Consider the following 21,371-nt stretch of genomic DNA (forward strand, 5'->3'; position numbering starts at 1 on the left):
AATGCTCCATGCACGTATCGCAAGATTCGATGTGATGGTTATTGTAGCATTTTTGGGAAAACTTTTTGGGAACTAAAAAGCACTCGGGCATGTTAACCTTCACATGGAATCGTAGGTACTACACATTTACATTCTTTGGCTTCGATCACATATCAGCATCTCCAATACAGATTCAAAAAAGATGAGAGAATCTGAGAATCAGCAAGTCAACAATGTTACCTGCATGTAGTAGTGTGAAATAGAGAAGTCCCAAACCTCCTTGGTGGGAAAATTTCAAGCCTTTCTGCAAAGGCTGTCATCATATCGTACTTCCATTTTGTAGTTTTCCAGATGGGCAGGCGTCTTGAGCTCCAGGAATCACACCAAACCATCATCAGATCTATACATCCTATATCTTCCTTCGAGCATCTAACGCTACCAATTCTTTTAGTTTTTCTGTGTATGCATATTCTAAACCTAAAAGAATATCACAACCTATTTCATTGATCCTGGAAATGCAGATCCATATCTCCTGTGTTGTCATCATCGTCATCGTCAAGGTAATCCACAGGCACATTTGCAGGCTGCCGTTTCAACCTTTGGAATATGTCATCAAGAGATTCAGGTGAAGAGACATTCGAATTCAGAACAAATCCTGGATCTTGGCGCAAAGGAAGAAACTTCTTCGAACCCATATTTGCTTTGAAATTTTGAAAACCAATCTTCATCGAGGCCCATGTTGCAGACACACCAGTTGGCGGTACACCCACATTGGACCGCTGCTCAGAATTTCTTTCTTCAAGCAAAGATACAGAGTTTGGTGAAATTTCCTTTCTCACTGCCTTCCCTGACTGCCGGTTCTGTTCTCTGATAGAAGTGTATTTGCTGGCGATAGTCTCCCTGTTGTTTGCATATTTCAACTGACCGGCTCTCCTGTCATTTCTGGAAGAGGTTGCCCCTACTTTCATCTCCACCGTGTTTTCAACCTGCAACACAGTAGCCGAATGGAAACAGAAACCAGTAGGTACTAAGTAACAAAAATAAGCTAAAATTCAGCTGGAAATGACCGAAGGCTAAAGAAGATACCAATCCATGTCACCCACTAAACTATCCCTAGACTAAAACATACTGATAGTTGAATCTCCTATGTAAACGAAGGAACGATTCTACGCACCAATGGCACATTTTGTGATTCAATATCTGTGTTCACGCCATTGAAATTCCTTGCCAATGGAATAACTTGCTCGCCCACTTTGCACCCTTGTTCAAGCCAAGATCTCTCTGGACAAAAAGAAAGAAAAAAGCATTCAATTATTAAAGCAAATCATGCTTTCAGAAGAACTAAATGCCAGTCTTTGCAGCAACAATTCAACAGTAGTTACACAAATATTCATTCCCAGTAAAAGCTAGGAAAATCATCGATAATCATAGTTCAGGATCCTGATTTGCCTTTCACTAGCAAAGGAAAACAATGGAAGTATGAAACAAGTCCTTAAGCCTTCAGGAAACTTTAAAAATAAAATAACTCCACTTCTCCACATGCAACATCTGTGGAGCCCTTACCTTTTTGTAGAATAATCATTCCAGAGGGATCTAAACCATCTATATTCTCTTCTTCACGTTGGAACTTGAACCTTTTCCAGCTTCCCAAAAAGTCAATCACACGGCCAAAGAAATTACTAGCAACCAATAGCGTATAAACAACCATAATCAGTGGGTAGATCCTGTTGAAGCCTCTGCCAAAGAAAGGGACTGCATCATCAATGTTCCCCATTCTCTGAAACAGATAATTTGTCAGCGATTAGGAATGAATTTTCTATTTGGTAAACAGAAAACATAATAAATAAATGGAAGAGAGAAGCCAAAAAACATTCCCTTCCAGGTGACAAGTAATAAGGCATGCTCATGTACAGAATTGATATAGATATACCACAAACAATGAAGAGCAAAAAACACAACTATTACCTTCTCAAATGTAGTTTTAGCATTGCCACCAAGGCGGATGAGATTCAGAAAGTTATAAGAAATAGGAGGTGCATATCTTGCAACCATTCTGCAAAACAAAATTTGGTGAATAACTAAAATGACCTGAGTGGCTTTGGAATAGAAACACATCAAGCATAAAAACTAAGGATTGAAACTTACGAACAGATCATAAGCAAGCTGACAGAGCTGGTTTGTCTTGGAGTCAGAGAATAGAACATCAACATACCAATCTTGAATAATGAATAATATGTGCAAATGCACATATACATCAAGGGGACAAAAGCAGCAACCTGTGAACAAACATAAGTTCATAAAGATGACCAAGAAAACTGAAAATTATGAAGTTATAACAGAGTTAAACAAAAGAGTGACTTTTCCCCAATGGCAATAGTGAAAAGGAGTTAAAGGATGTCACTCATTTCACATGCTCCAAGTGTCGCCTAGTAACTATACTCACATATATAAAGCGTACATGTGTTTGTTTGAAATTTAACTAATCAGTAGGTGACAGATGAACATGATTGTTGTGTCCTATGCAAATAAATTATCTAATGTCATCACTAAGACAAGATAGTAAGTATTGCAGAGAGACAAGATAGTATTGCAGAGGGTAGTCAGCCTCACAATTAACAAAACTTTTTGGTAAAATGGGGAGGTAGAAAATCACTTGTAAGTTTTAAAATAAAGTGTTCAGTTCCTTACCTGAACTAAAACCTCTTGCTTTCCTACAGCTTTTATAAGAATAGAAAAGAGAGATAGATCAACACCACTTGGAAGTAAAGTAGCTTCAGCCAACAGTATAGCAGCTGACATACAGCCAAGGATAACAGCAAATGCTTTTTGAAGCTGCTTTCTCAGTATACAGCGCCAAATGAACTCTGGAAATGCAACAAAGTATCCTTAAGTCAGCTCCATCAAATGTTAACCACATGTAACAAATTTACCAAGAAAGTAAGAATCTAATCTAACTGAGATGCTTGTTGTAAGGAATTATGAAAACCAAAAAAAACTGCAGTGAAGGTAAGAAGAATACCAATAGTGTCCAAAATTGATCCAAGTGTGCCCGAACGACTTTCTCTAAAACTTGATACATATTTCCTGTTAAAAAAAAAGTAGATCAATACTAATATTGGTTTGTCTATCAGAGAATCCTGGATGAGCACAACTTGTTAGCAGTACATATTGCTTAGAGTTTTCCAAGCAGTTACTAAGAATAGAATTGATGTCTGTAAAGTTCCTCAGGTTGACAAGCACAAGCATCAACAGCAATTGGACAATTCTCCAACATTCAAGTATTCTTGGTTAGCAGTATTGCTTGCAGTATAAAACTTTTGTAGAACTGTTAAGAGTACAGGTTCTTTTTTGTAATTTACTAATTTACACATTAAGTCTTCCCTCATGATGATCATATATCACTTGGCATAATTTGTTTGACAGATGCAGCACTAAGATACAAAAGGAAAAAACAACTCCCAAAAGGTATCATCATGTAAATATAATCAAATGGGACAAAATAATATTCCTATAAGATTGAAATGCTACTTGCAAACAATATTTTTAAAGCAACGAGATTACACTGCAAATATAAGATCAATAAACTCACCATCCATTAGCATCACGGCGTTCATAATTTTTTATCGTGTCTTCTAGTTTGAGGGCTTCCATGACACAAGTCATATACTCACTGCACAATGACAGCACCCAAACTTAGTGGTTAAATAGGGCAGCACCAGTCACACTTTTAATGTTATTATCTGTTCTATACTCTAGTATTTACTGCTTACTAGCTTTTCACAAACCTGCATGTGTCATATTTGACAGTCCACAACCCCACATTATTACTAAATGAAATATATACAATGGCTTATTCTATAATACCTTTTGCACCTATAGTACTCCTCATGAGCCCTCCTGAGTTGGCGCCGAAGTGTGGCCATCGATTTGTCATCAGTATCATAGTCCATATCATTTTCACCTAATCTACCACCAGAAGGTTTAAAAGATGGATCCTCCCACAGCTGCGAGAGACAAAAATAATAAGATATTTTGCATATATAATAAGCAATATTCAAATTTAACACGCTAGCAGATTACAGCAGTACCATTTGAGACAGCATGTTATCAATAATATCCATGTAAGGCCTCAAAATGTCACGTTTTGACATTTGATTTGATGTAGCTTGAGCAACCTGGAAATTGACTGACACTTCAGAAACATGAAGAAACTGCATGTTACGTATTGCTTAAAAATTTATGAAATATACATACAACAATTGCATTTGAATATTCTTGATGGGCATTATCAAGCTTTACAGCCATTTGGGCAACTCTATGAGAAAGTACTTTTTGGCGGTGAGACCAGTCTGCATTTTTCCAAATGTTTCTTGGAATTTCGCTTAACCCAAACCCAAGAAGAAAAGCACCAGTCACCAATCCAAAGGTATTTGAGCATGCCATTGCAAATCCCACAATACCACCATCCCTGTCAAGAAAAGTTATTTTAGGTCAAACACCCTACTAGATACTTGTGTAAAGGACAGCTAGTTTCAGAAGAAATATACTCATTGGGGATGAAAGCAAAGCATCATTCTTTGGGAATGAAAGCAGTACTTTGGCAGTACCACTGATTATATTTTATTCATCTCAAGAACCAAAAGTGACTGTGCAACACTAATCTAGGCACTAACATTTTTTTCTGGAACACGCAAGAGATTGTGCATCATTTCATTAAGAGAGAAAAGAGGAACTGTACAAAGAAGGGAGAAGAACACCGCCCCTCCACATGGGAAACACTAGACCAGAGCAACTAGCCTTCCACAGCTAACATGACCTGTGACTATGAGACACAACACAAGGCCAAAGAAACTAATCGAGTAGGCTAGGAGGCAAAGAGCACTCAACAGAAACTTAGGAAAAATTAACCCAGAACATCTAGGCACTAAACATAATGTTTTGAACTGCTTTTTTATCAAAACTTATATAGATGTTTCAGCAAAACAGTTCACCATTAGCTTGGCAGCATCAATACCATGAAAATGACAAAAGCATAATGGTGAACAATGTTAAAGTGACACTGCAAGGTTATGTTCAGATATCAGGTTGTAGTGTGAAATTTTGCTCAAGTAAAGACTGAACATACCAAGCTCTATGCATGATTAAGAGTAGTATGAGACCAATAAGGCCAATGGCTCCCACAATTGAATAAAAAAGCAGGTTCATATGAATGCTAGTTTTCAGCCTTTCTTTAACAGTGAAGTCTCCTGCGTCTTCATAGTCCTGGATAGTAGGAACTACAGCCCTGTTTGAAGAATAAAAACAAGCCTTGTTTAGAAATATCAACACCAACGCAAATGTTCAGACTTCAGAAGAAACACTAGTGCATCCAGCCATTCAATAAAATTTGCGACTAAAGATCCAAGCAAACCATAACTATGATTGTACAAGAGAACTAAGTTCACACTGAGCTGCCCTACTAGAAAATGAGTAAGCTACAACGATACATTCAGCATAAGAATAGATACCCTCAAAATCTAGCAGTTAATATTGGTTGTATTATATGAACAGGGAGAGAATTTTTCCAGCATTTTTTTCCTTCTACAGACCATATAATGTATAACCAATGTTTTCCCAAGTACCAACCTAGTTTGGATAAAGCCAAAAGAGTTGCATTGATGCCCAAATGATGGAGCAGCATAGAAGGCAGAGATTGGACATTTTGAAAATAGTACTAAAATCGTGGTTATAACTGGAAATGGATGTGCCAAGTCATCAAACAGATGTTTTTTCTTTGTTTTTTTTATGACACTAAGAATCAGGGAAATTCAACCATCGGGAGAAACTTATGCAAGACATGTTCATAGCATACCATGTTAGGATAAATGTGCTCCAATAGGACCAGCTCCAAAAGAATCCAATGCCACCCTTCGCACTGCCAGTTAATGTCTGCAATAGAAATGATCAAAGGGTTTGAACCAAAGGAGTATAAAAAGAGAATTTTCCAGTCTGTAGATAATAAAATTTGTCATTTCATTACCGCTAATAAATTTATCGATATGATTTAATGGATACATGTATCTTTTTTGGAAAGGGAAGGGAGGTTGGCTTTGAAAGATTAAAAAGAACATCAACAATTGACTTGTTCTCAAATCTGTATGACACAAGATAAATGGCAAGGATATACATTAAGGTAGGCCAAGTTAGCTGCTAGGGTTTCTCATTAGCCAAACAATTCTGAATTGACAGAATACTGGGTTAACTCCATAACTATAACAAACAAAAGAAGATGTTTCGAAGAGGTAGCATCAGGACTATAGAGGGTTGAACCGCAATCAGTTATTCAGTTATGAAGACTCGAATAGTGTAGAAACAGAGTTCTCTAAACGTAAATTGCAGTCAGGCAGATTATATGCAATACTCCTAGTCCCAGGGTAACAATTAATTTGCCTCAGGGACAAAGCTTCCACTGCATTTGTAAGAGCTATGCAACGAACTGGTGGCCACTATAAATGGACAGCAGGCGTGAAGCTAGTTTCCCAGACCTCATTCGTAGCAATAAGCATCAATTCAAAAGCGTGCTCCACCCGCAACACGAAGTTTGTGATTCAATTCGTGCATACACTAAAAAATTGCAACACAACTAGAACACAAAACGAGCACCCGGTGGATCTAACAGCACCGACAGCCAAACCGGCGGAGCCCGGGGCCGACGATGGCCGGAACCGGGGGCGGTGGATGAAGAAGTTGGGGAGGGATGCAGCAAGGGATCTGACCTGCCAGATGTCGGCGGGGACGAGGATGATGATGGAGAGGGAGCAGAACCATGCGTATCCGACGGTGACGACAACGTAGCGCGGCACGGCAGGGCCGGCAAAGTAGCGGAGCGTGACGACGACCATGCCCAGCGTCAGGGGCAGCGATATCAGGTAGAACACCCACATCTCGCCGCCCCGACGCTCTCCGCTAATCCGCTTGGACGCCTCGACGGCCGGACGGAAAGGAAGAGTCGGCGGAGCCGGGCCGGCTGGGAACCGGAGGCTTCTCCGTGTCGCAGGCGCGCGGGCGGGGAGGTGGGGCCCGGGAGATCGCGGGGCTCTTTTTGTCTCCGGGGAAGTGGAGAAGAGCGCACGGCTGGGGAAGAAGGAAGAGGAAGGTGCTGGTGGGCCGAACACGGATCGTTCGGTGGAGTTTGGAAATGTCGGTCCGAGGGGAGTACTGACACGCACGCAAAGATTGTCAAACTTGCTCAAAGGTATTGTTTGTTCTTGTTCAAATGTACTTTTGGACAAAAGAAATTCGACTTCGGTGGATCGTTTAAACTTTCCTCCAAGGTCTTGTTTGTTCGTGGATTTGAAAATCATTCAATGAATCACATTCCATTTTATATTTCAAAAATATTTGAAATGGCTAGAAAGTTATTTAAATCCAAATTTGTGGTGTGGCTAACCATAAACTATGTTCCTTAGAAACAAATTTAAAATAGTTGTTTGGCAATGCAAAGAATCATACGTTAGCTCCAAGAGCTCTCTACGCGTGCTCCCAGATCTCTCTCCGCAAAGAACAACGTCCGTCTCTCTCCTCCCTCTACACACAAGAAACCCCTTTCACACACGGTCATTCACTGTAATTAAATAATATAAATTAAACATAATTATAATACGGGACATAAAAAAATAAACACGAACATGAAATTATCTCTAGACATTCAGAACAATCCAACTATTCAGGGACGAAGCCTGCACATTTTTATGCTGTCACATAACAACAATGATGTTTTGTGTTTTGCTTTGCCAAATAATGTTTATAAATGAAGATTTGCCATGGTTTAGTGAAGGTGGTATCAATAACTTTTGAGCCTAGATCTGCCCAAGAAACCATTATCTTTCAAAAATATCGTAGGTTCAACAATATTTGCTAACCATTGTTGTGGTAAACATAGAAATCATTATCTCCCAAGTCTTAGCAAGCATTTGTATTAGGAGGCACCGCCATGGAACGTCGCCACCACCGCGGTCTTCATCTAGGCCCCTCTCTTTCCTCTTTGGTGAGTGATGGGAGGTGGCAAGAAGGAGAGGGGACAAATCTCTCTTTTACACCATTTTTTAATCTTGATTGCTTAAGATTTACTCAAAATAAATCTACTTATGAAATCAAATGATTTTCATTTCAAAACTTGTTAGCTGTAATGACTTTGGTGCTTGCCTTCGCGAGATTACCGTTGCAGGTGTCGATTTCATCAGTAGGAGGCCAATTTGTGGTCATTATTTGCAAGCGGAGTGCTCCTGGGCACCCCCATACATGCAGTAAATCCAGTTGTCGTGGATTCGTAACCACAACTAGTCACTAGTGGTCGATGTGTGGGACTTCGGTGGCTAACACTCAAGACACAAAGAAGATTTATCTTGGTTCGAAGCACAAAGCCCTACGTCCAGCAAAGAATTCTTCTTGTGAGAATGCTAAGTGAGTTCTTACACTACAAGAAAGCCCCCCTCTAGCTACGCTTTATTTGTAGGTTAGATATGTTTCATTTCATCTCTACTAAAGTATAGACATGCTTTACTAAAGCGTGTCTGGGCATCTCCCTTACAATCGAAGAGGGAGTAGGAGAGCGTATGTCGAGTTCTGATCTAAGGGTTCCCTTGATCGTCCTTATTCCGCCTATCCGGAGGGCTAGGGCATGCAAAGTTTGGGGTTCTCTCTAGCTTCCTTGATCTCCAAGGGAGCACTAAAGGTTCGTCGTCCACCCCCTCCAACTCTCATCGCAAGTCGGTAGTCCTCGAGACACTAGCTAGGCTCCATCTCGCCGTTGTACTTGTCGACATGCCTTGGCGGATGGAACTACTTAGGTAGTGTTTAGTTGGCGAAATTTTTTGGGAAATGGTACTGTAGTACTTTCGTTGTTATTTGGCAATTAGTGTCCAATCATAGTCTAATTAGGCTTAAAAGATTCGTCTCGTGAATTTCGTCTAAACTGTGTAATTAGTTTTATTTTTTATTTATATTTAATGCTTCATGCATGCGTCCAAAGATTCGATGTGACGGAGAATCTTGAAAAATTTTACAAAATTTTGGAAACTAAACACTACCTTAGGATAGTGTCAGAGGAATGTGTGGCACACAAACCCATACATTCATAAATTTGCAGTATCCGCTGGCCTAAATCAAGAAGTGGAATGTGCAGCGCACAAGACCAACTTTTCATGATGTCATGGGGACAAATTTGTATCTTTGTTACGTGTTGAAAGATCCACTGCGAGTAATTAGAACATACAAGTATGCATGATCCAGCCACCAAGGTTCACATTTTTCGTTGTTACATGCCATTTTAAATGGAAAACAGATATTTCAGACAAACGTGTTACAGCGAGAAAGCAGATATTAAACTACCTAAAAGTTGAAACAAGTAGGATCTTCATATAAAGCCCTTGATTGAATTGATATTGTTACAAAGCCAGGCTGTGATCTTCTTATAAAGCCCTTGATTGAATTGATCTTGTCACAAAGCCAAGCTGGTCAGCGGTCAGCACGACATCAGTTTGCTGCCAACGGCGGAGTGAGACGATGCTTAGTTGATATCGTCCTCGATCAATCCCACGGTAACCAGATCATGACCACAGCGATTCTTCATGTCAGTCTCTATGCAACATGCAAGTGCCGATCACGATTCTTCAAGTCAGTCTCTACGGTGCAACATGCAAGTGCCGATCATGTGCTCCATGAATTTGCTGAAGTTTTCCCGGCTGGCGACGGACGCGACTCACGGCTGTCGCCGCTGCTCTTTCGCCTCGTTGGTCTCACGCACCCTCTCGCGCTCCAAACGCACTCTGTCCTGGGCGAGCTCCTGCAGTCTCTGGGCAGCGCGTGTGGGATCCTGCCGCCTTGTTGCTTCATCGACGGCCTCGGCATCTTTCGTCCTCAGTCTTTTCACGATGGCCTCCAAAGCGAAGGCAGTATGATCGCCGCCGTGCTCCAGCAACTGTCGCATATGATTCCATTTGCCGTGATACATCTTGGCGAGGTATCCTCGGATCTCGGGACTCGGGAAGAGCTCATCCAGGGAAGCCCGGGCACCGTTCAGGCGGTCGCGTTCATCCTTCACCTCCACTGCGCGCTTCAACGTAGCATCCAGCAACGAGTAGCCGGTCTCGAACTCCCAGGCCTCCCTCAACCTCTTCACCTCTCTGACGATGGCGTCAGGCGCCGGTGCCGGCGCCGCGCCCACATGGACAGAGCCTCCAGCCGCGCCGCCAATAAGAGCGTGCCGGTTCATGCTGTCGTCCGCGCGAGGTTTCTTGGTCCTGCTCGGCCTGCTGCTCTTGTTGTCGTCCGCGACTGAAACGGCGCACGAGGCGGGTTTGCGTTCCGGCAACGAGCCGTCGTACTCGTACTCGTGCTCGTGCTCGTACATGCGAGATCTCCTCGCCCTGCTCGGCATGCTACTCCCGGCTGTGCCCGTGTCAGCGAAACAGATGGGCTCGGGCGTCGGGCCGACGTCGACGACGCGGGGTTTCTTGGCCCTGCTCGGCCGGCTGCTCTCGGGTGCATCTGCGCCAGCGTAAGAGGAGTGCTTGCGTTCCGGCCTCCGGCGGTTCTCTTCCCGCTCCGCCTTTGCGCTAGCGCGAGATGGCGGCGGCGGGCCGTATTTCGCTGGCAGGAAGGCGGCTAAACCCCGGAGCAGGTCGTCGTGCTTCTCGCCGAAGATGTCCTTGAACTCTTGGTAAACTTCATGAGCGTCGAGGCTTCGTTCCAAGTTGACGCTGTATAGCGTTGCGACAAATCGATCGTAGTCCGCCGGTCTCAACGCCTTCTCCGCCCGTTTTACGAGCTCCAAACCTTGACGCACAGGGTCGACCAAGCCATTGAACCGGGCAACGAGATGAGGATGGCCCCGGAGGAGATGCACCGCTCGGGCCGAGACGCGCTCGTCGTCGGTGATCTCGGGCTTGCCGAAGTCCGTGAAGAGGTCGAATAACGCATCTCTGTTGCCAGGATCATACGCCAAATGGACATGGATCTCTTGCAAGAAGTCGAAGAGATCGTCCGTGATCCCCTGCGGTGGGAACGTCTCCGGCGGCTGCGTCATGGCTACTTACTTTGGCGGCTGCGTCATGGCTACTTCCTCTATTCTTCTGCAGCTCTGCTCTGCGAGCGGAGGACGCCGGAACAGGGAATTCGTTTCGTGTCGTGTTGCTCCCGTATCTACCTTACCTTGTAGTATGTATTAAGATGATATATACTCGTATATAAAAAAGGGAGAACGTGTCGGATTAGAATTTAGACGAGATAGGGAAGTATAGAGAGAGTCCACCGGATTGACATGGAAAGCAAATCAAAATCGTGCCCGAGTACGTTTATTTCACAAGATGATGGAAGAGAAATCTGACTCATCCGAAGATAAAAAAGAGAGAGAGAAATTCTAGTTTGGTACACCCCTCTGCCCCTCATACTGGCGCTTGACTTTTATATTTTATTTGGAAATATCTAATCTACTCGACGTTGACTTGGAACACGTCCTTGCGCTGCTCCTCCTTCACCTTGGGCACGACCACCTTGAGCACACCATTCTTCATCTCCGCCTTGATCTTGTCCATCCTGTAAACCTCTGGCGCGAGCTCGATGCGACCACTGTACCTCGGAGGCGGGACGTCCTCGTCCTCGCCGGCCTCCTTCTCGCCCTCGCCCTTGATCACCAGGCTGTTCTGCTCCGCCCACACCTTGACGTGCTCCTTCCCCAGGCCCGGCATGTCCACCCTCAGGTGCAACGCCTCCTCGTCCTCCTTCGCGTTCCAGCCACGGCGCACCGCGCCGGCACGGCCTGGCGCCGCCACCGCGAAGTTGTCCATCAGGCTCAGCAGGCGGCCGAGGCTCTGCGGCGAGCTGAATGGATCACGGAAGATATCTGGACAGGGACCAACAAAATGAAGTCAGCACAGCCATTTCAAATCGATGGAGTTCCATCATCTCATTTGAGAGCACGAAGCAAATGAGTCTGGCATGGCACGAAGATGACGACTACCTGAGAACAGGCTGGGCACGGCGTAGTCCCGGCTGCCGCGCCGGCTCTCGTACTCGCGGACGCTGTCGTCTTCGGAGTTCGGACTCGGCCCCCTCGTAACGTCGGAGCTTAGCGCCGGTGTTGTACCTGCGGAGGCCGCCGGCGACTGCCACTGGCCTGACGGCGGAGCCAGCCCCGGGCGCGGACGACGCAGGACGGCCCTCCTGGAAGCGACAGTGCTAGCCATGACACTCCCCACTCTTGGCCTCTTGTTAGCACTGTACATCACCCGACAAAAGCAATAGAAGAAGGAGCCGAAAAGGACCTGACAGTGGCCCCAGACGCGGAAGCAGGACAAGGAAGCCAAACTCTCGCCTCAACACTGAGCATTGGGTGCGTGGGTGAGCGCGGGTGCGCTGGCGAGGCCGCGGCCTCTGTAACTACTTAAGGCAGAGTTGCGTGAGGGAGAGGGTATCGATTTTGTAAACCCAACTAAACCTGTTATCGTCTAAGAACTCATCCGAACTAAATCCCGTGCTCTTCTTGCTATCCTTTTCCTGCTCCTTCAATTTCCCTTCCCCAATTTTATCTGATCCAGTTCCCTGCTAACAAGAGGTATCAGAGACACCGATCCTCGGGTTTCCGATCACCGTTGAACACCAGTATCCCATCGATCGATCTGTCTATAAGGAAAATGGACCCTAGACTCATTTACTTTGGATTTTGGTGTTTGATGATCAACACAACCAAATTGAAATAATGTGATTGCTAGTGTTTATTTTATAGTTCAATAGGATGCAACGCAGACTTGGATCAACTTTGGAACATGAAGAAATTGATCAACACTCAAAAGAAGACATTAGAGGAGGTGTTGACAACCTAGAAGAGAAGCAAGGAACCCAAGACGCGAAGATATCAAAGCCCGAACAAAGCTACGAAGCAAACGGTGGCTGAGTGGGCACCGCCCTAGAGGTGGCGGTGCCACCAGAGAAGGGCTGCTGCAGCTGGAAGAAGAGGGGGGCACCGGACAACAACGTGTGCACCGGACAGGGGGTGGCGGTGCCACCACCCTAATTTTCCAGAGAGCAGCGAAGGGGGACTCGGGCACCACCCTGGTCACCGCCCTCAGGGTGGCGGTGCACCGCCTCGGTGTACAGTGTCCCAACGGTTGGTTGTCAGTGACCAACGGCTAGCTGATGTGGCTGGCACCGCCGTGTCCGGTGCCTGGCACCGCCATGTCCGGTGCCCACACAGAAACATGGAGCTCGGCCCCAACGGCTATATCTCCACTTGTGGCCTATATATATGACTCCAACCGACCATTTGGAGGGTGTGGGAGCTAAAGGAAGATAGGAGGGTGTTGCTACACCTTATTTGTGCTCTCCACATGCATAGAGCTTAAAGATCACTTGGTGATTAGCGTAGGTGCTTTGCAAAGTGCTTAGGTTAGTTAGACCACGCTCATATGCGCTTGCTCTAGGTTTAGGCCTAGTGTTCAGTAAGGTTTGCACACCTCTTACTACTCGGTGCTTGCGCGCACCATTGTCGTACTCGGCGGGGCTTTTAGTCTTGCGAGACCACACCAACCGCGTTTGTGGTGTGGCCGCCACCATGTACCGAAGGGAACAAGGCATGCGGCATTTCAGCCGGAAACTTGATAGTGAAAACGGCGGGGAGCGTTATGGGAGAGGCTTGCCGAAAGGCACACCAGAGACCCACTTGCGCATGGGGAAGGCCCGGGGCTATCCACGGAGTTACCCGACTGGAAGCTTGGCCCTTGCGAGGGGCTCCAATGAGGACTAGGGGGAAGCTTGAGCGCTTCTCGATACCTCGGTAAAAATACCAGAGTCGTCGACAGGAGTTTGCATCTCTACATCATCTTTAGCATCCGTATTTCTATTGCTACCTTGGTTGTGTGCTTTACTTTCCTAGCTTAGTTGATAGGCTAGTTGATAGGATTGAAACCTAGGTTGCATAACTCTTTTGCGGTAGAGATAGCAACACACCTAGCAAAACCGTAGTTGCACATTTAGATGTATTACTTTGTTGCATAGGTTTTTGACTAGGTGGGATTAGAGGCCATAGTTAGAACTAGTTTTTAAGTTGCCTAATTCACCCCTCTCTCTTAGGTGTCACGGTCCCTTACAAGTGGTATCAGAGCCGGTTGGCTCAATTTGGACCTTTGGCTTCACCGCCGTTGAACTGACGTTATTTAGAGTGGTTAGGATGGATATCTCTAGGCCTCCGTACTTTGATGACACTAACTTCCCCTACTATAAAGCTAGAATGGCTTGTCACCTTGAGGCAGTAGGCTTGGGTGTTTGGAAAGTCACTCGTGATGGGATGAAACACATTAAGAATTCCGATAAACCCACAAAGAGTGAAGAAAAAGAAATTCATTTCAATGCTAGAGCTAAAAATTGCTTGTTTGAATCTTTTAGCATGGATGTGTTTAACCAAGTGTTCACTTTAAATACGGCACATGAAATTTAGTTAAAATTATAAGAGCTCCATGACGGAACAAGTAATGTCCGTGAGCAAAAACATTGCCTAGCTCAATGAAGTTATGATTCTTTTGAAATGAATGATGATGAGCTTGTTCGTGATATGTATTCTTGTTTGAATTTAATTATCAATGAGCTCAATTCTATAGGATTAACAAAGCTAGGTGATGCAGACATCGTGAGGAAGATCATCTCCATGCTACCACAAAAGAAATATGCAAGTATCATCACCATCCTTCACAACATGGAAGACTTGAGCACCATGACCCCGACCATAGTCATTGGCAAGATAGTGGCATTTGAAATGTCACGCAAGATGGGTCAAGAAGAAGCCTCTTCATCAAGCAAAGACAAAGCTTTAGCATGTAGTGAGAAAAAGAAGATGAAGGGCAAGCAAGTTGAGACAAGCTCAAGCTCAAGCTTCTCAAGTGAAGATGAAGAAGAAGATAAAGATGATGATGATGATGATGATGATGATGATGAATCAAGTGATGATGATCAATCTTCCTCCTCTGACCTTGATGAAGAATCAATCAAACTTATCAACAAGGTGGAGAAGATGATCCAAAGGCTCAATGTCAAGGGTGTACCGTCCAAATTTAAGATTTCATCTTCACAAATCAAAGAAGAGAACAAAGAAAGAAGGGATGCTATGGATGCGATGAGTTGGGGCACTTTATGGAAGTTTGTCCAAACAAGCCCACACCCAAGACAAAGAAGAAGGCGTGCAAGGACAAAGCCCTCACATCAATAAGGTCATGGGATGATTCTTCAAGTGAAGAAGAAGCCCAACACAAGAGGGGCGGTCGCAAGCACTCATCATCAAGCACTTCACATGTGTGCCTTATGGCACGAGGCAACGAAACTTATCTTCTAGTGAGAGTGATAGTAATGATGAAATGCCTTCTCTTAATGAACTTGTGCAAGAAAATCTTAAATATGCTAAGGCTTGCACTAGCCAACAAAAGAAGCTAAAAATATTGCAAGAAAAGCTAGATAGTTCACAAGAAGCATATAAAACCTTGCTTCAACAATATGAGACCTTTTCTAATCCCAATATTGAACTATCTATTAAAATTGAACAACTTGAGGCTAGTGCAACAACAAATGCATGCACAATCAATAATGAGCAACTTGTAAAGAAAAATGAAAAATTAAAGGAAAAGTTAGCTAGCTCACAAGATGCTTATAAAAGTTTACTTGCTAAAATGGAAACCATGTGCAAATATTGTGATGAGCTAACAAATAAAGTTGCTAATCTTGAAGCCATTGGTACAACCCCACCGAGGCACCTAAAAAGAAAAGTTTAATTTTTGACATGCCCAAAAAGGATGCCTCTACTTCTTGCAATGATTTATGTTTAGACTCACCCTTATGCAACCAAGCTTGTGTTGAGAAAGTTGTTGTAGAAGCATATACACAAGAGGTTGCATTGGAGAATGAGCAACTCAAGCAAGAAGTGGCTCGCCTCACCAAGGACTTGACTCAAGTGCAAGGCAAGACGAAGCAAACTCAACTTCATCAAGATAACACAGTCAAGGGAGTAAAGAAGCTTGATGCAGGACAAACCATGGTTTGCTACATATGCCACAAGGAAAGCCACAAGTCCTATGAGTGCAAGGTGAAGAATGGGGAGGAGCAAAGAAGAAAGAGAAAACCAAAAAGCAAACAAGCAAGCTCTCCAACACCTACACCAACAAGGTGGACAAGAAGGCCTCCACACCTTATCTCTTTAAGAAGAAGAAAAATGACAAGGTGGTGGCCATCAAGATGAACAAGCAAGCCAACAATGGGGCCAAACACATTTGGGTGCCAAAGGAGATCATTTCTAACATGAAGAGCACCAAGAAGGTCTGAATTCCAAAGGGGAAGTGAGAAGTCTGATGGACTTCGGGGAATTTGGAGACTTGGCATAGTTTGGGTGCATTTCATGGGATGCATCATGACGGACATAGTCATTGCCAAGTGGGTTAGTGAATACTTTGGACCCAAATTCCTCTTCCCATGTTAGGTGCAATTTCAATTAGCATCTAGTTCATTTTTCATGCCTAGGTTTGCATTTGCACGTTTAAATTCTTTGTCATGCATACACTAGGTAAATCATATGGTAGGGTTGCTCGGTATCACTCTTACCCATAGGAGCAAACCTACATGGTTTAAATTATTTAGGAGCATGGCACATAGCTTGTCTTGCAATTATTTATCTAATATGTGTCAAAGTCCAAATTGTAGATAATTTCCCCCGAATATCATTTTTGAAAATGATTCTCACATTCATGTGATGTCATCTTTCAAATGGTATTTTGATTTTCAAAAATCAATGTGCATGTCTCCTACAAGTATTCTATGCTTGTATGCACAAATTTAGGGGGAGGTTATTCTACAAGTTGAATGTTTTGAGACTAACATTCTTTTTAAGATTATTATGTGTATAGTAGTCTCATTGCAAGGAAAATTGAGTCCCCGGAGATAAGCATCATGCTTCAAAAAATCCACCACCCATTGCAAGTGGTGTCAATCAAATTGGTTTCTACATGTGGTATTCCTAAACCAATATCATCATGTTGATTTCAATTTGGTTTTTATATGCTTTCTCCATGCATTATATAGATTAAACTCCCTTGTGCATTAATTTGTCAATTATGCATATAATTCATCCTCCATCATATGTATGCATATATTTAGGGGGAGCTTAGTCTATGTAATGTGAGAGTCAAGTTTTGTGATCTATTCCACTCCACATACAAAAGGATCACAAAATTTGACCCTCCCTTGTGCTACTAATGTCTTCCTTTTCGGTGTTTGATTCCAAAGGAGGAGAATTTGTAGGACCAAAAGCAAGCCCAAGCATAATAATTTACAAGTGGTAATGGTCCGAGAAAAGGGAGAATAGTGGATTATGGAGTTAGGGGGAGGCTTAAATCCATAATGCCACATGGGGACAATGGCAAGGGCAAGGGCAAGATAAGCATTCATTGTATTTTACATGTGGTATCTTCTAGCATCATATACTCTTGCCTTTGCATTGCATCTTAGCAAGTAGATATTTTTTAAATTCTAAAATTTTTATTATTTGCTTGCTTTGGTCGTGTTGTCATCAACCACCAAAAAGAGGGAGATTGTAAGGAAAATGGACCCTAGGCCCATTTACTTTGGATTTTTGTGTTTGATGATCAACACAACCAAATTGGAATAATGTGATTGCTAGTGTTAATTTTATAGTTCAATAGTATGCAACGCGGACTTGGATCAACTTTGGAACATGAAGAAATTGATCAACACTCAAAACAAGACATTAGAGGAGGTGTTGACAACCTAGAAGAGAAGCAAGGAACCCAAGACGCGAAGATATCGAAGCCTAAACGAAGCTACAAAGCAAACGGTGGCTGAGCGGGCATCGCCCTAGGGGTGGCAGTGCCACCAGAGAAGGGCTGCTGTAGCTAGAAGAAGAGGGGGGCACTAGACAATAGCGTGTGCACCGCTCTGGTCACCGCCATAGGGTGGCGGTGCACCGGAACGGGGGGTGGTGGTTCCACCGCCCTAATTTTCTAGAGAGCAGCGAAGGGGACTCGGCACCACCCTAGTCACCGTCCTCAGGGTGGTAGTGCACCGCCTCAGTGTACAGTGTCCCAACGGTCGGTTGTTAATGACCAACGGCTAGCTGACGTGGTTGGCACCGCCGTGTCCGGTGCCTGGCACCGCCATGTTCGGTGCCCACACAGAAACATGGAGCTCAGCCCCAACGGCTATATCTCCACTTGTGGCCTATATATATGACTCCAACTGGCCATTTGGAGGGTGTGGGAGCTGAGGGAAGACAGGAGGGTGTTGCTACACCTTATTTGTGCTCTCCACATGCTTAGAGCTTAAAGATCACTTGGTGATTAGCGCAGGTGCTTTACGAAGTGCTTAGGTTAGTTAGACCGCGCTCATATGCGCTTGCTCTAGGTTTAGGCCTAGTGTTTAGTGAGGTTTGCACATCTCTTACCACCCGGCGCTTGAGCGCACCATTGTTGTACTTGACGGGGCTTGTAGTCTTGCGAGACCACACCAACTGTGTTTATGGTGTGGCCACCACTGTGTACCGAAGGAAACAAGGCCTGTGGCGTTTTGGCTAGAAACTTGATAGTGAGGACGGCGGGGAGCGTTTCGGGAGATGCTTGCCAGAAGGCACACCAAAGACCCACTTATGCATGGGGAAGGCCTAGGGCTATCTATGGAGTTACCCGATCGGGAGCTTGGCCCTTGCGAGGGATTCCTTGTGAGGGGCTCCAACGTGGACTAGGGGGAAGCTTGAGCGTTTCTCGATACCTCGGTAAAAATACCGAAGTCGTCGATGGGAGTTTACATCTCTACCTCATCTTTAGCTTCTGCATTTATATTGCTACCTTGGTTGTGTGCTTTACTTTCCTAGCTTAGTTGATAGGCTAGTTGATAGCATTGAAACCTTGGTTGCTGTCGATGTTTTACCACCGATAGCCTGCCACGAGGGTACCCGAGGCAGTATGTTCGGGCTTCAGCGTATGCAGAACTCGATGGTGAAAGCAAGAGACAAACGACTTATCCTGGTTCGGACCCTCGGTCGTTGATCGAGTAACAGTCCTACGTCCAGCCGGCGTTAGCCTCTACGTTGGATTGATTATGAAGTGTCGTACAATTATTGTTCTGTTGTCCTCTTCCCAGGAGCCCTGCCCTCCTTTATATAGTCAGGAGGCCAGAGTCCTAGTCGGTTTACAATGAGAGTTCCTAGTAGGATTACTAAATAGTACTACTACTAAGATTACATGGGAAGAATCCTAGTTAGACTAGATCTTCTCTCTCCCTTGCGGGGTATCCTGTGGGTCTCGCATCGACAAGCCCCCGAGCACTTCATGGTTGAGCTCTGAAAGTCTCGTTTTGCTCCTTCAGGTCTTGTTGAGTAGGAACAAACATCATCCGAGTGCTTTCTGGAGTGAAACCTTGTAGCGCTTCTTGGGATCTTCGAGTGGTGAGTGCTTTTTGAAGAAAAAGTACATCCATCTGGTTGTAGCCCCCGAGCCTCTTGCTATTTGGAACAAGGAGCTGGAGGATCTTGTCTTGAAGTTGCTCTGATTGTTCGTTGAAGTTTTATCAGTGCTTCTCGGATCCTATCGTAGGGCGTGTTCGCTGCACGCCTTTCTCCAACTTCTTGTTCAGATTTTCTTCTATTGTACTCGGCCAGGTCAGACTCGTATCTTACCCAAGCTTCCTTGCGCTGCCTGGCACGGTGTTGGCGCTCTTGTTTTAATTTGTTTCTTCTTTCTCTGGCTTGTTTCTGACTTTCGGTCTCACCATCATACCCCTGGATAAATGGTGATATGTTGGATTCAGATTCATCTGATGACCTGACGTCAGGTGCTTCTGGTGGGTCCAAAGGTGATTGCGAACGACGAACCATGAACACCTCCCGCGTGTGAATTGCTTCGTCATAGGTGTTGTTTCCCATGCTGTCACAGTTGTTGATAATTTCAGTAGATGCTTCATGATTACAGATCGAATCCCCTTCTTGATAGGGTAGGATTGCTGTTGTTGTTGTTGTGCCGACTAGTTGGGTTCTGCTATCTTCAGGAATGGAACCTGGCCAGTGGATGATACAGTCTTGCGATGTTATTGTTAGCACGAGACCCTCCTGGGCTCCTATCAGTGGTATCCCAAGCATTGGATTGAAGGATCTTTCAAACTGTCCCTGATAGGATTTTGCCATGTTGTCGAGCCCAAATGGAAAAGAATTCGACTTCTTGAAAGAACTCTGAGTGTAATCCGAGTTGTTTTGGGTTGTGCTCTGGAATCCTGCCGAAAAAGAACTCAGTTTCTTGAAAGAACTTGGATAAAACTTCACCTTGGACACGGAACTTGAATTCGAGTCGGATGCGCGTAGCCGTGAAATCTGATTTGAATCGGATATTATGAGCTGCGCGAATCTTCTGGTGAGATGATTGTAACACCTCGGTGTTACGATCTTATTTAGCACCACGATTTAGGCCTAAGTAAAAATTTTTGAAACGAGTTTCTCGAATTTTTGATTTAAAGCGTACTTGACGTGATGAGTGAATCCTATGCGACTTAATTTTGCGGACTCAAATAAATGGCCACGTTAAAATACTCAGTGCGTAAAGATATTTAGGATTTGTCGACGACGATGCTAGCGAAAGGTTGTTCTGTTAAATTAAGTATGAAAAGCAACTTGTATAAATCAAATAAAATCCATTAATAAATAGAATGATATATATTTTGATAAGCACAACCAGTTGAAAAGCTTTGGTCTAGTGACATGTTTATGTTTACGTATAGACTCGTTTCAGTCCCTAGATAAATTGGTAACGTACCCGCGACAGCTGCTGTCCTGACCGCTTGAATCCTCCGAATTATTAACGTCGCGCCGCGTTGGCGGACCACGCCGCCGTGTACGCGTGCTCGCTAGATATCGCTGATAGAGCGGTACCGCAGTCTGCTTCCGTTGTCTCGTCGCGTTATTGTCTTTATCGCAGCGCCGTTGTCTGCCTTCGCGTCCCGCCAAGTTGAGTCATCTCGGTCTGCGCCGTGTTCCTACTGCCTCTCCCTCTCCAGCTTCGTTCGTTAATCTAGCTACCTCTGTTTAGCTCCGAACGTACGTGTATGCATGCTTAGCTCTCTAATCGATCGTCTCATGTTTGTTTGCACTTGATCAGTTCATTTGTTTCTTCATGTGTGTGTGTATATATATAAGCACGTGCTGCAAAAATAGTCAAAAAAAAAAGCATTTACGTGTATGGTTCAATAAATTCAACAGCACCCATTCAAGGATAGCTTATCTATCCATCACTAAGATATTTAATGTCGTCAGGTCCTTTTCCTTCGCCAAGCAAGATTAGTAATAACTGAACACGCATGCATGGTATTATTCTTAATTCATA

General features: G+C 44.2%; 2 protein-coding genes and 1 pseudogene across 2 annotated transcripts; all 3 read right to left on the bottom strand.

Annotated features, from left to right (window-relative positions):
* Window positions 1–200: 200 nt before the first annotated feature.
* Window positions 201–7,125, bottom strand: LOC136474932 (uncharacterized). The gene is made up of 14 exons (XM_066472499.1): window positions 6,735–7,125; window positions 5,831–5,907; window positions 5,105–5,263; window positions 4,234–4,447; window positions 4,068–4,154; window positions 3,844–3,983; window positions 3,569–3,649; window positions 2,999–3,063; window positions 2,668–2,843; window positions 2,125–2,255; window positions 1,945–2,032; window positions 1,543–1,756; window positions 1,154–1,260; window positions 201–965 (listed from the first exon to the last, which is right to left on the bottom strand). The coding sequence occupies exons 1-14, from the start codon at window positions 6,900–6,902 to the stop codon at window positions 480–482; spliced, it is 2,193 nt and encodes a 730-aa protein (XP_066328596.1). The 5' UTR covers window positions 6,903–7,125; the 3' UTR covers window positions 201–479.
* Window positions 7,126–9,718: 2,593 nt separating this feature from the next.
* Window positions 9,719–11,044, bottom strand: LOC136470623 (uncharacterized). The gene has a single exon (XM_066468403.1). It carries the CDS (start codon window positions 11,042–11,044, stop codon window positions 9,719–9,721), a length of 1,326 nt encoding a protein of 441 aa, XP_066324500.1.
* A 403-nt stretch (window positions 11,045–11,447) lies between these two features.
* On the bottom strand, window positions 11,448–19,924 carry LOC136470624 (24.1 kDa heat shock protein, mitochondrial-like; annotated as a pseudogene).
* Window positions 19,925–21,371: the final 1,447 nt, after the last annotated feature.

This window comes from Miscanthus floridulus, chromosome 8 (assembly GCF_019320115.1).
Source record: "Miscanthus floridulus cultivar M001 chromosome 8, ASM1932011v1, whole genome shotgun sequence".
Classification (NCBI taxonomy): domain Eukaryota; kingdom Viridiplantae; phylum Streptophyta; class Magnoliopsida; order Poales; family Poaceae; genus Miscanthus; species Miscanthus floridulus.

Excerpts from the sequence above, each read along its gene's own strand:
- LOC136474932 (XM_066472499.1), bottom strand. The coding sequence starts at position 6,902 with ATGTGGGTGTTCTACCTGATATCGCTGCCCCTGACGCTGGGCATGGTC. Across the intron at positions 5,908-6,734 it reads TCCCCGCCGACATCTGGCAG|ACATTAACTGGCAGTGCGAA; the intron begins GTCAGATCCCTT and ends TTTCTATTGCAG. Across the intron at positions 4,155-4,233 it reads AATATTCAAATGCAATTGTT|GTTGCTCAAGCTACATCAAA; the intron begins GTATGTATATTT and ends GTCAATTTCCAG.
- LOC136470623 (XM_066468403.1), bottom strand. The coding sequence starts at position 11,044 with ATGACGCAGCCGCCGGAGACGTTCCCACCGCAGGGGATCACGGACGAT.